Here is a 13,647-nt window from a genome sequence, read left to right as displayed (position 1 = left end):
ATAATAAAGTACAAAAAATGGAAAACTTTACCTTCACTTTAAATATGCCTACTATTTCTGAATCATGAAAGTTTAATTTTGACTAGAATATTGCTTTAAAAATACATACTCTTACAAATTGAAAAATGTAATTTCTCTGGCTATAATTGCCCTTTAAACGCAACTCTTTCATATGTTACATTGGTCCGTGATTGATAAGGACAACTCCTACAGCTCTATTAGTGGGCAGCAACAGCACACCTTTTGCCATAAGAAATATATATTTTCCATACAGGGAGACCTATTCTAAATACCCAGTTTTAACAAAATACTAGAATTCTGTACAATTGCATAACGCTGTTCCACTACAATAAACTATAATCTCTAAACAGTAAAGCATTTCAGACAAATTCACATAACAAAAGGGAACGCAACGAAAATAATAGAATTCATTAACAATTTCGTTTGTTATCAACTAGATCTCCCGCCTCTAACAAGCTCTAATTGGCCTAACTAACCCAAGGCCGATATGTACTATTGGTTCTAGGTGTGTTCATCAATGTTTTCCCGCCTCTCCTAGGAAACCATAGGCTAAACCTGCATATCGGACATGTCAATCAGCTGCACACAGAAGTCCCCAGGACAAAAAGGCTGCAACGTGAAATCTGACCCTTTGCTCCGCCCAACTTTTAGACAGGAAAGTGCTGATTGGTGGATGTGGCTTGCCGTACTGATGTCTACGTTCATGGCTGTTATCTGATCTACGATTGGCTGCAATGGAGGTAGTAGGTGTTGCCGTAGCTGGCTACACTGGATGTGGTAGGCGGGCCTACAGAAGGATGGTATCTGGGTGGGCTGTTTGATGAATGCTGGCCGGCTGGGCACTGAGGTAACGCAGGCCTGTCGCGCTGTTTGCGGTCAGTGATCGTTTGATATTGGAGGGTAGCGGTGGAGATTGTTATAAACAAGAGAGTTCCGGAACCTGCCACCATGGAGGATACAATTTATGGTGAGTCTAATGGTCAGTTCCATTCTCAGCATCTGCGGGGGTCGTTGTGCTTTTATTGGGTACTCATTTTTTTATTGTTATGTCAAATCTGCATATATCGTATGTGGGTGCATCCAATTTCTCAAGGAAATATTCCTTACTTGCCTTTTAGTCGTGACTGAAAAGAACAGGATGCTCCATTTTACCCTGCGAGGGGAGGGGGTTGAGTGTTGTGAACGGGAAACCTTATGCAGGAAGGAGACCATTAAATATATTGGGAGTCTCCCTCATTGGTACCATATTAAAGGAGAAGGTTTCGGAAACGGATGATATTACTTATATCTTCAAAAGTTGGTTTACTTAGAAATGTTAAAGTTAGACTGTACCATTCAAAAACATTAAATCGTTTAAATACCTGGTGAATTATCATTCCTTATTGTAATCCATGTTACCCATTGTCACATTCATTGTGTCAGACATCACCTCCCTGTAGTGTTTTTGTAATATCCCACAGCCAGGTGCTATATCCTGTTATTGGAAATCATAGGTTAATCAACTGGATCATAATCCATACCTGATAACCTTGGGGATCAATATATTTTATAGCAATAGTTAAGAACCTTATAATCAATATATTGTCACCACCACTTCTATTGGAAGTATTTCTCATACAGAGGCACTTTCAGCAATTCCTTATAAACCTGCTATCCTCTAGCAGAAATTACGATTTCTTATTGATTAGCTCTTAGGTTTTGGTGAAAAATACTTTTATGCTGAGCTGTATTAATTACTTCAATGATATAGGTTTCTATTCTACTACCCTATCACTTCCTTAGACATAGATATTTAAAGGGCCATTATTGTGAAAACAATGCATTTTGTAATTGTATTACTTGCAACCCTGTAGCTCTAATAAGCACATATTTTTCTGCTACAATGGCATAATGTCATGAGGTGTTTCATTTAGGACCTTATACCAATATAGTAGCCCTCCTTTTATAATTGTCGTTTATTCATGTACTTGTGGGGATATTCTCCAGAGTTGTTCACAAAATGTATGCATGTGGACGTTGAACTTTGTTCGTGTTGTCAAACAGTCATATTTTAATAAGGTGTTATGTTACTCCCTTTACTGTAGCAGTGTTGCCGATCCTTGTTCCTCTTCACATCAACAAATCCCTTGGTATAATGTGGGTTTTTGGATTGGAACTTGCCAGTTCTCGTTTGTTTTTGTTTTGTTTGTGCATAATATAAACTACCTGTATAGATTTATTTGTAATGGTAGAAGATCAAATAGATCAGGCTCTACAAGTGCTTAGGAAAAAAGTGTATGTGGTTCACACTTGCATGATATTTTAGTTCTATGTATGTTAGTCTGCTTAAAATACTTCAGTGCACATTATTTGTTTCTGCAAAAAACAATTGCTATCTGGATATAATACGTTAACCACTTGCTGACCGAAAGGGCTATAGTGCAGGACTTGACAAACCCAGGTGCTAGGTTGCCACTGACTGCTAGAATGTTTTCCCTGGCTCCTAACTTTTTGGATTATTCTTCATATCTATATACAAAGACCACTGGCTGGCTCCTAAACATTCTTTCTAGCTCATAATTTTTTTGTTGTAGTGTTTATAGTCCTCTGACAGCAAACAGGATCAAAAGTCCCTATATTGCACTGCAGAGAATATGTTGAGGCATATAAACTGTTACCTAAAAGTGCTTTTATTAGTAAATGCTGAAGGCACCAATGCCTCTGTAGATTCTGCTTCAGAGCAATACTCTAGTATTGACTCCTGATTGGGTGAGATTGTGACCGCAGTCAATCTGGACAATGCATTCAGAGAGCAGGGGTATAAACCCTAGAGTCTGTGGTGCTTTCTTCTTCCAACACATAGCAGTGTTTTGTTTTAGGAAAATGCATTTGTTTAAATGTCTCATTTTCTGCAACACAGTCTAAGGAAATTTGTGTTGTTAAATTACTTTTTTTTTTTTTTTTTAACATGATCTACATTTATTTGTTTTGCATATTAACTTCATAAGTATACCAAAGGGCATTTAATTAAATTGGGGCTCGACAAACCCAGGTGCCAGGGAGCCATTCAAATTATAGGCATGGCTTCTAAATTAATGGACTGGCTCCTAGATTTTGAACACATTTGTTGAGCCCTTGCTTAAATATTACAAAAAAATTGCACATACTGTACATTTTTGGAGAGATATAACCAGAACTCAACCAGTAGGAGGAAAAAAATTAATCCAATAGGCAACAGCAGCCAAAACAAGACTTTGACTTTCTAATCATACTACACCTTCACAATTTAAAAAATGCCCTTTAAGTGCAACTGTTAACTGAACTTGGAAATGTAACATGCTGTAAGCAGATTCCAGTGATGTACATACCCTTGGGCTGTACAAAGCAGAAACTATTACAACATGTGGTGATTCATACAAAATCAGTGACATATTTATTGGGATACAGTTAGCTGTGTCAGAAAGACACAAACAGAACATGCTGAAGTTTGTATAAAAAAAAAAGTTGTATATTGTACTGTAGGTTTTCCCATTTTTTTTTTTAATGTAATTTACCTCAGGAATTTGTGGGTATTTCAGTCACCTATTAAGGTTAGAATGTTTCCTGTAAGATCCAGAATCTAGACCCATCTAAATGCTACAGATAAGATAAAACAAAAACATTTTCAGCAGAACATGCAGCATGCGATGAGATGTTGTTGCAGAAAATGCAGAATGTCTGCAGAAAGAACAGGGCACATGCAGGAACTGTTAGTGCTTTAACTTTCCTGTGCTGTTCAAAATCAGGCTATTATTTTCCAACAGTACTGTGCTCTGGCTGCACTGTGTAAGTTTACCTTAATACAGTGCAGCCAGAGTTGCACACCGTTTGAAGACAACGGTCAAATATGGGGCAACGTTTTGATTGGGATTTTTCAACCCCACCCCCTAGTCTTTCCAGGTCTGCAAAGCTGTGACTACTGAATGCAGGATGTTCTTGTTAGCAATGCAAATTTTTATTACTATATATTTTACCTTATAATTATATCATGTTAGACCGAGAACAAAGTAAACTCTATTATTCAAGAGACATTTTAAAAACCTTAAAATGTATTTATTTTTTCCCTGTGCAGCTTATTTGCAATGCAATTTTCAGCTGCAATATATGTTATAAAATTGCTTTATTCTCCAGTTAACCAACACATTGTAATTTAGTTGGTGCTTTAGTTTAACTGCCTAATTTTAAAATTAATTTTCAAAATGACCTGCAGAAATAATGTCACTACAAAAATCTCATCGCATAAAGTAAAAAAATGTTCTGCTTCTTGGCTCAGCAGGGCTTTCATTGGCCATGTTCCTGGACATTACAAACGTTAGCGTGGTAAGAATCACATACTCATTGTCATCTTTTGTGTGTGGCTGTAAAGGGACATGAAACCCCAGTTAGTCCTCCCCCCCACAATTTAGTGCATTCTATTTTAAAACACTTTATGATTTACTGATATTATAAAACTTACTTAAGGGGACACTGAACCCACATTTTGTCTTTCATGATTCAGGTAGAGCATGGAATTTTAAGCAACTTTCTAATTTACTCCTTTTAATTTTTCTTCGTTCTTTCTATCTTTATTTAAAAAGCAGGAATGTGATGCTTAGGAGCTGGCCCGTTTTTGGTTGAGAACTTGGGTTATGCTTGCTTATTGGTGGGTAAATGTAAGCCTCCAATAAGCAAGCGCTATCTATGGTCCTGAACCTAAAATGGACTGGCTGCTAAGATTTACATTCCTGCTTTTAAAATAAATATAGCAAGATAACGAAGAAAAATTCAATAGAGTACTAAAGACTCATGCATACTCCTGAGCTTGTATGACTTACCTAGTTGTACTCTTCAATAAAAGATACTAAAGAACAAAGCAAAGTTGATGACAGAAGTTGTTTAAAATTGTATGCTCTATCTGAATCATGAACGTCATTTTGACTTTAACTGTCCCTTTAATTCTCTTGGTATTTTTTTTTTTTTTTTGAAGGAGCTGCATTTACTGGAAGCTAGCTGAATGCAGTGGGTGAGCCAATGACAAGGTCAGCCACCAATCAGCAGCAAGCTCCCAATAATGCATTTCTGACCCTATCTAGATATGCTTTCAACAAAGGATACAAAGAGAACAAATACAATTAGATAATAGAAATATACATTTGGAAATTTGTTTACAAGTGCATGCTCTATCTGAATCATACATTTTGTTTTACTTTTATGTATCTTACGTTAAAGGGACAGTAAGCACGCCCATGTGTTGTGAATGGATAGTCATAGTTATGGAATGGTGGGATAAACAGCAAAGGTTGGTCTATGTAGTTCTATAGATTGGAAGTAAATCAGAGATTTAAAGGGATATAAAAATGCAAAAAAGAAAAAGCTCAATGTTAGCATTTTATTTTTGCTCTACTGCTTGTAATAAATAAAGGATTCAAAACATAATAAAAGCCAGCTTCAGAGTAGCAATGCACTACTGGGAGCTAGCTAAAAACACATCAGTTGAGCCAATGACGAGAGTAGCCACCAATCATCAGTGTAGGATATCGGTGTTCTCCCCAGGACTTTTTTAGCAGGTGCACTACCTGGCTGATTTTACTTACTAATTATTATTAAATACATTTTGTTAAATTATGCAATTATTTTGCTCTTTGGATAGCAGAAAATATTACACTTGCCCCACACAGCTACTTTATAGTGCCATCCGGCTGACAAATGCTTGTGTGGAGAACGCTGGATATGTACATTTTGATTTTTTCAACAAAGGATACAACAAAGTACATTTTGAAAATGGAAGTGAGTTTAAAAGTGTCTTAACATTGCATGCTCTATCTAAATCATGCAAGTGTCATTTTGCTTTTACTTTCGCTTTATTCTGTATGTGGATTCTACATACTATCCTTTAGTGCAAGGCTCGACAAACCCAGGAGCCAGGGAGCCACTGGCTCCTAGAATTTTACCCCTGGCTCCTAACTTTTTGGGTTATTCTCCATATATCTATATAGAAATACCACTGTCTGGCTCTTACATTTTAAACAGATTTGTCGACCCCTGCTTTAGTGTGTATTGGTTCTTGTAACCCTTAATTTACTACAGAAATATATAAACAGAGATTTTAACCAGAGATGTGAACCAGAAGGCCCATTGATACTTCAGAAATAAATCTAGGCAGACTTGTTATCAGGGTACCTTTTGCATATCCCATTCTTTTTGTATTTCCCTTACAGCATTTTGTCCTTGCCACCTCTATTGGAAGTCTATTCATTGGGCTACTTTTACGAATCTGTGGATGCAGCTATGGAGCCCCGGGGGTTCTAGGTGTGTTCATCAATGTTTTCCCGCCTCTCCTAGGAAACCATAGGCTAAACCTGGATATCGGACATGTCAATCAGCTGCACACTGAAGTCCCCAGGACAAAAAGGCTGCAACGTGAAATCTGACCCTTTGCTCCGCCCAACTTTTAGACAGGAAAGTGCTGATTGGTGGATGTGGCCTGCTGGATGATTGAAAAGCCCTGTTCTCGCCCAGAGAGCAGGGGTCACTGCTGCACATGCAATTGCTTGTGCAACAGTAAACGTGGGCATCATCCTTGATGCCAGGAGGACAGGTTCTGGGAAAGGAACCTTTTTCGTCCTGTGTTTGATAACTGGGCCTTCAACCACCATTTTCAGATTACTGTAACCTTCCACGCAATTTTTAAAATCGTGATTTTTGCTCTGATATTATTTATTTGTGAAAAATGATTAATCCCTCTACTTTAATAAAGGACCAGTAAATACAGAAGATTTGCATAATCAACAAATGCAAGATAACAAGACAATGCAATAGCTCTTAGGCCTCTAGTTATGAAGGTCTGTCGGACCTGATCTGACAGTGCGGATCAGGTCTGCCAGACATCGCTGAATACGGCGAGCAATACGCTCGCCGTATTCAGCATTGCACAAGCAGCTCACAAGAGCTGCTGGTGCAACGCAGCCTCCTTCTGACTCACGGCCAATGGGCCGCCAGCAGGGTGTCTGTCCGCCTGCTCAGATCAGGGGGACAGGTTATGGAGCAGCAGTGTTTGTGACCGCTGCTTCATAACTGTTGTTTCTGGCGAGCCTGCAGGCTCGCCAGAAACACGGGGCATCAAGCTCCATATGGAGCTTGATACATATGCCCCTTAGTCTGAACTTCAAATGAGTAAAAAAAAAAAAGGGACAGGTAGAAAAGGATTTTCTGTTGTGTTGCTATAGAATAACGTATCCGCCACATCTTAACATTAAAATAATAAAAATAATTTTTACTGCAATTATTTATCAATAGCCAAACTCCACCCAACATTTGGCTTATTTGGAGGAGCCAATCTCTGCTGACTAAAAGGCTTGGCTATAATGTTATTGTAGAGTGCATTGTTTAGCAGTTGTTATCTAGTAAAGCATATTAGGGATATATATATTTTATGTGTGCAGATGTAGTTCTGGGAATTAGAAACTACTGCTAAATTACATAAAAAGAGTAAAAGTAAACAATGAAAGTATATTGCAATGTCATTTCATTGTACATAACTAGACTTGCTACATAGAAATCTCGAGGTGTTTGCTGTCCCTTTAACGTACTCAGTGACTGAAAATGATTAAAGGACCACTAAATACAGTAGAAGTGCATAAAAGAATACAATGCAATAACATTTAAATAAACTGTAGTTTTTGTTTTTTCTTCTGACAAATTCATTTTTCCCACCATTTCCCGGCCTCCTATATGATGTGACAGCAATCAGCCAATCACAGACTAGTATGCTCTGAACTAGTGCACATGCTCAGTAGGAGCTGTTGCCTCAAGGTGTGGGGAAAAATAATGTTCAAAATTTGTTAATAGAAGTCGAAAGAGTGTCTTGAAACTGGGTGCTCTAATTTTATGAAAGTTTTTAATTTGGACATACATAGAGAATTATTGTGAGGTGACTTTTCTCAGTTTAATAGGTTAATCATTTATATTTCGACAACTTTTCTGCAGTACTTTATTGGAGAAAAATAATCATTACCTTAATATCAATTTAAATACATTTATTTAAAGGGACAGTCAACTTGAAAATGTTTTTGTTTTAAAAGATGGATAATCCCTTTATTGCCCATTCCCCAATTTTGCATAATCAACATTGTTGTATAAATATACTTTTTAAACGTGTATTATTATAACTGTTGGTTCTGCAAAACTGGGGAATGGGTAATAAAGGGATTATCTATCTTTTTAAACACAAATTCTGGTGTTGGCTGTCCCTTTTAACTTTAACTATGGTGAAGGGAGCAGTTCAGTCCTCCCTTACTATATGATGGCAGATACATAACTGTAAAAGCTGACAGCCGGTGTTCTGCAAAGGGACCGAACTTTGTAAAACAGCGAACCATGTCACTTCCTGTGACGTTTCATCAACTGTTGCTCTCAGTTTGAGCCTAATACGCATGCGTGGCAGATTCTTCACATTCCTGGGCGCATACGTAACGGTAAAACTCTTTACAATTGTGAAATTATGAAACCATTGTATAGCGCATGCGTGGGCTTTTCTATCACAAATGGGGGTGTTTTATTGAACAATGTACATTATGCTGTGAAACAGAAATAACTGTATAGTTATTTAAAAATATTTATTTATATATAAGTTAAACAACATACAAACTTTCAAAGCACTTGACTTTGTTTACTGTGAAATTAGATATGCAGTGGCGATATCAGAGTGGCTGTTTGTCATGCAGGGAGGAATAAACATCTGTTCATGTCAGTGCTTTGAATGTTTGTATGTTTTTAACTTATATATAAATAAATATTTATAAATAACTATACATTTATTTCTGTTTCACAGCATAATGTACAGTGTTCAATAAACATTGTTCAATAAAACACCCCCATTTGTGATAGAAAAGCCCACGCATGCGCTAGACAATGGTTTCATAATTTCACAATTGAAAATATTTTTACCGTTACGTATGCGCCCAGGAATGTGAAGAATCTGCCACGCATGCGTATTAGGCTCAAACTGAGAGAAACAGCTGATGAAACGTCACAGGAAGTGACATGGTTCGCTGTTTCTCCAACATTGGTGTGTCCGGTCCACGGCTTCATCCTTACTTGTGGGAATATTCTCTTCCCCAACAGGAAATGGCAAAGAGAGCACAGCAAAAGCTGCCGCCCCCCCAGTCATTCTCTTTGCCGCTCTGAACAAGTAGCATCTCCACGGGGATGGTAAAGAGTATGTGGTGTTAGTTGTAGTTTTTTATTTCTTCTATCAAGAGTTTATTTTAAAATAGTGCCGGTTTGTACTATTTACTCTACAACAGAAAATGAAGATTTCTGTTAAAAGAGGAATATGATTTTAGCAGTAGTAACTAAAATCGGTTGCTGTTCCCACGCAGGACTGTTGAAACCAGAGAACTTCAGTTGGGGGGAACAGTTTGCAGGCTTATCTGCTACAGGTATGATCAGTAATATTTCTAACAAGACATGTTAATGCTAGAAGACTGTCAATTTTCCCTTAAGGGGGTAAGTAAGCCATTTTCTTAGATTTATAACAGATTAAGGCTTATTGGGCTCTATACTGGTTGACACTATTGTGGGCTAAATCGATTGATTTATTTCATGTTTGGCAGTGTTTTTGAGTATGTAAAAGCACTTTTGGGAACGTTTTTATTCGCCTGGCATTTAGTTAGACTACTATTTCTCTCAGAAAGGCCCCTTCACTCTGGTATGCAGAGGAAGGAGGCCCCGTTTTCGCGCCTCAATTGCGCAGTTTACTTCCATGGCAGTGCATGCAGCTTCATGTGAGGGGCCTTGTGGCTTCAAAAAACGGACTCAGGAAGGTTTATTTCAGTGCTGAATAACTCTCAGGGAAGGTAAAGAGCCGCAGCAAGGCTGTGGCTGTGATTGTAGTGTACTAAAGTGGTTAAATTAAACAAATAGCTCCGGTTTGCTCATTTTAAGGGTTAAAGTCTTGAAACTTGGTGTGCAATACTTTCAAGGCATTAGGACTCTGGGGTAGCCCCCAATCCGGGACCGGATCTCGTGGGGGGCAGACTTTCTCTCTTCGCTCAGGCTTGGGCAAGAGACGTTTCGGATCCCTGGGCGCTAGAAATAGTCTCTCAGGGGTATCTTCTAGAGTTCAAGGAACTCCCTCCAAGGGGAAGGTTCCACATGTCTCGCTTATCTTCAGACCAGATAAAGAGACAGGCATTCTTACATTGCGTAGGAGACCTATTAAAAATGGGAGTAATAAACCCAGTTCCAACAGTGGAACAAGGTCTGGGTTTTTACTCGAATCTGTTTGTAGTTCCCAAAAAAGAGGGAACTTTCAGGCCAATTCTGGATCTAAAAATCCTAAGCAAATTCCTCAGAGTTCCATCATTCAAAGTGGAAACCATTCGGACAATCTTACCAACAATCCAGGAAGGTCAATATATGACTACCGTGGACTTAAAGGATGCGTACCTGCATATTCCTATCCACAAAGATCATCATCAGTTCCTGAGGTTCGCCTTTTTGGACAAACATTACCAGTTTGTGGCTCTTCCATTCGGTTTAGCCACTGCTCCCAGAATTTTCACGAAGGTGCTAGGGTCCCTTCTAGCGGTTCTAAGACCGAGGGGCATTGCTGTAGCACCTTATCTAGACGACATTCTAATCCAAGCGTCGTCTCTTTCCAAAGCAAAGGCTCATACGGACATCGTTCTAGCCTTTCTCAGGTCTCACGGGTGGAAGGTGAACGTAGAAAAGAGTTCCCTGTCCCCGTCAACAAGAGTTCCCTTTTTGGGAACAATCATAGATTCTTTAGAAATGAAGATTTTCCTGACAGAGGTCAGAAAGTTAAAGCTTCTAAACGCTTGTCAAGTTCTTCACTCTATTCCTCAGCCTTCCATAGCTCAGTGCATGGAAGTAGTAGGATTGATGGTTGCAGCAATGGACATAGTTCCTTTTGCTCGAATTCATCTAAGACCATTACAACTGTGCATGCTCAATCAGTGGACTGGGGACTATGCAGACTTGTCTCCCCAGATTCAAGTAGACCAGTTAACCAGGTTGTCAGGTTGCCAGATTGTACAGGCGTTAGTTAGAATCAAGCCTGTTTACAGACCCATGACTCCTCCTTGGAGTCTAAATTTAGTTCTTTCAGTTCTTCAGGGGGTTCCGTTTGAACCCATGCATTCCATAGATATTAAGTTACTATCTTGGAAAGTTCTGTTTTTGGTTGCTATTTCTTCTGCTAGAAGAGTTTCTGAATTATCTGCTTTGCAATGTACTTCTCCCTATCTGGTATTCCATACAGATAAGGTAGTTTTACGTACCAAGCCTGGTTTTCTTCCAAAGGTTGTTTCCAACAGGAATATCAACCAGGAAATTGTTGTTCCTTCTCTGTGTCCGAATCCAGTTTCAAAGAAGGAACGCTTGTTACACAATCTAGATGTAGTCCGTGCGTTAAAGTTCTATTTAGAAGCAACAAAGGATTTCAGCCAGATTTCATCTTTGTTTGTTGTGTATTCTGGTAAGAGAAGAGGGCAGAAAGCTACTGCTACCTCTCTTTCTTTTTGGCTGAAAAGCATCATCCGATTGGCTTATAAGACTGCCGGACGGCAGCCTCCTCAACGAATTACAGCACATTCTACTAGAGCTGTGGCTTCCACTTGGGCTTTCAAGAACGAGGCTTCTGTTGATCAGATCTGTAAGGCAGCGACTTGGTCTTCTCTGCATACTTTTGCCAAATTTTACAAATTCGATATTTATGCTTCTTCGGAGGCTATTTTTGGGAGAAAGGTTTTGCAAGCTGTGGTGCCTTCCGTTTAGGTAACCTGGTTTGCTCCCTCCCTTCATCCATGTCCTAAAGCTTTGGTATTGGTTCCCACAAGTAAGGATGAAGCCGTGGACCGGACACACCAATGTTGGAGAAAACAGAATTTATGTTTACCTGATACATTTCTTTCTCCAACGGTGTGTCCGGTCCATGGCCCGCCCTGGTTTTTAATCAGGTTTGATGAATTTCTTTCTTTATACACTACAGTCACCACGGCACCCTATAGTTTCTCCTTTTTTCTCCTAACCGTCGGTCGAATGACTGGGGGGCGGAGCCAGAGGGGGGCTATATGGGCAGCTTTTGCTGTGCTCTCTTTGCCATTTCCTGTTGGGGAAGAGAATATTCCCACAAGGATGAAGCCGTGGACCGGACACAACGTTGGAGAAAGAAATTTATCAGGTAAACATAAATTCTGTTTTTACAAAGTTAGGTCCCTTCACAGAACACCGGAACTGCAGCATCAGGCGGAAGGTTGGAAGTAGGTACTAAGTCAACAGGGTACGTCTTATATGCTTAAGGGGTTAAATTCATAAAGAACTGCTTGGTTGAAACGTGTTTATAATAAAATTAAATATTTCTATATAGCATTGTTTGGATATTCTGTGTGGGAAAACAGATCCTTTCTGGCTTATATTTAAAATAAAAATAAAAATGATGGTCTTTTTCTAGAATAAGTTTTTGTGTGGGTTGTGGTGTGTTTTTTTTTTTTTTTTGTCATTAATTTTAATTGTTTTTTTGTCAAGCCTGATTTTAAACATCTGCAATTTTGCTGCACTTAGTCAGGGCTTCACACACACTGAGGTTAATAATACCTCTAATTGCTATACTTAACAGCTATGTAGCGCATACATCCCTTTTTACTGAGTACCTTCATCATAAATTTTACCCAGCGTAGTATTGTGATTTTTTTTTTTTTTGTGTGTTACAAGAAAACTTGTGTTTTCTAATTAGCTTCAATATGCTGGCCTGATATGGCTTAGCAGACTTTAACAAGCTGGCACTACAAGGTTCACAACTAATGTGTTTACTGTAACGTTTTTATTTTCCCATCTCTCATGGGAGATGTGATTTTCAGTCCATTTGTTTAATTGGTTAGAATTAAAGATACAGTCTACACAAAAATTGTTATTATTTAAAAAGATAGATAACGCCTTTACTACCCATTCCCCAGCTTTGCACAACCAACATTGTTAGATTAATACACTTTATAACATTTAAAACTCTAAATTTCTGCCTGTTTCTAAGCCACTACAGACAGCCTCTTATCACATTTTTTTTAATTTGCTTTTCACCACAGGATACGGTTAGTTCATGTGGGCCATATAGATACATTGTGCTCACGCCCGAGGAGTTAAGAGTTAACACAACACAGTAATAAATGCAAGTCAATAGATAATAAAGTCGTGATCAGGGGACTGTCGGAAGATGCTTAGATACAAGGTAATCACAGGGAAAAAGTATATAAATATAACCTTGTTGGTTATGCAAAACTGGGGAATGGAGTTCCAGGGAGCCAGCTCTGATTGGCTAAAATGGATGTCTGTCAAAAGAACTGAAATAAGGGGGCAGTTTGCAGAGGCTTAGATACCAGGTAATCACATAGGTATCTAGTATCTTTTTAAATAATAAAAATTTTGGTGTAGACTGTCCCTTTTTAAAAAACTTTCTTCTATCAAATTTGCTTAATTCTTTCAGTATTTTTTGCTGAAGGTACAGCAATGCCCTACTAGGAGCTAGCTGAACACATCAGGTGAGCCAATGGTTAGAGGCATATGCGTAGCTGCTAGCTCCCATCAGTGCGGCTTAGTATAAAGATATCTGTG

General features: G+C 38.6%; 1 protein-coding gene across 1 annotated transcript in view; it reads left to right on the top strand.

Annotated features, from left to right (window-relative positions):
- Window positions 1-809: 809 nt before the first annotated feature.
- CYTH2 (cytohesin 2) overlaps window positions 810-13,647 on the top strand; it is a 188,912-nt gene continuing 176,074 nt past the window's right edge. The window contains exon 1 of the mRNA XM_053690682.1: window positions 810-988. Within this exon, the coding sequence (XP_053546657.1) occupies window positions 970-988 (19 nt within the window). The 5' untranslated portion in view covers window positions 810-969. The remainder of the gene's footprint in view (window positions 989-13,647) is intronic.

This window comes from Bombina bombina, chromosome 8, assembly GCF_027579735.1.
Source record: "Bombina bombina isolate aBomBom1 chromosome 8, aBomBom1.pri, whole genome shotgun sequence".
NCBI lineage: Eukaryota > Metazoa > Chordata > Amphibia > Anura > Bombinatoridae > Bombina > Bombina bombina.
Note: the sequence above shows the minus strand (reverse complement) of the source record. Positions and strands in the feature narration are given on the sequence as shown.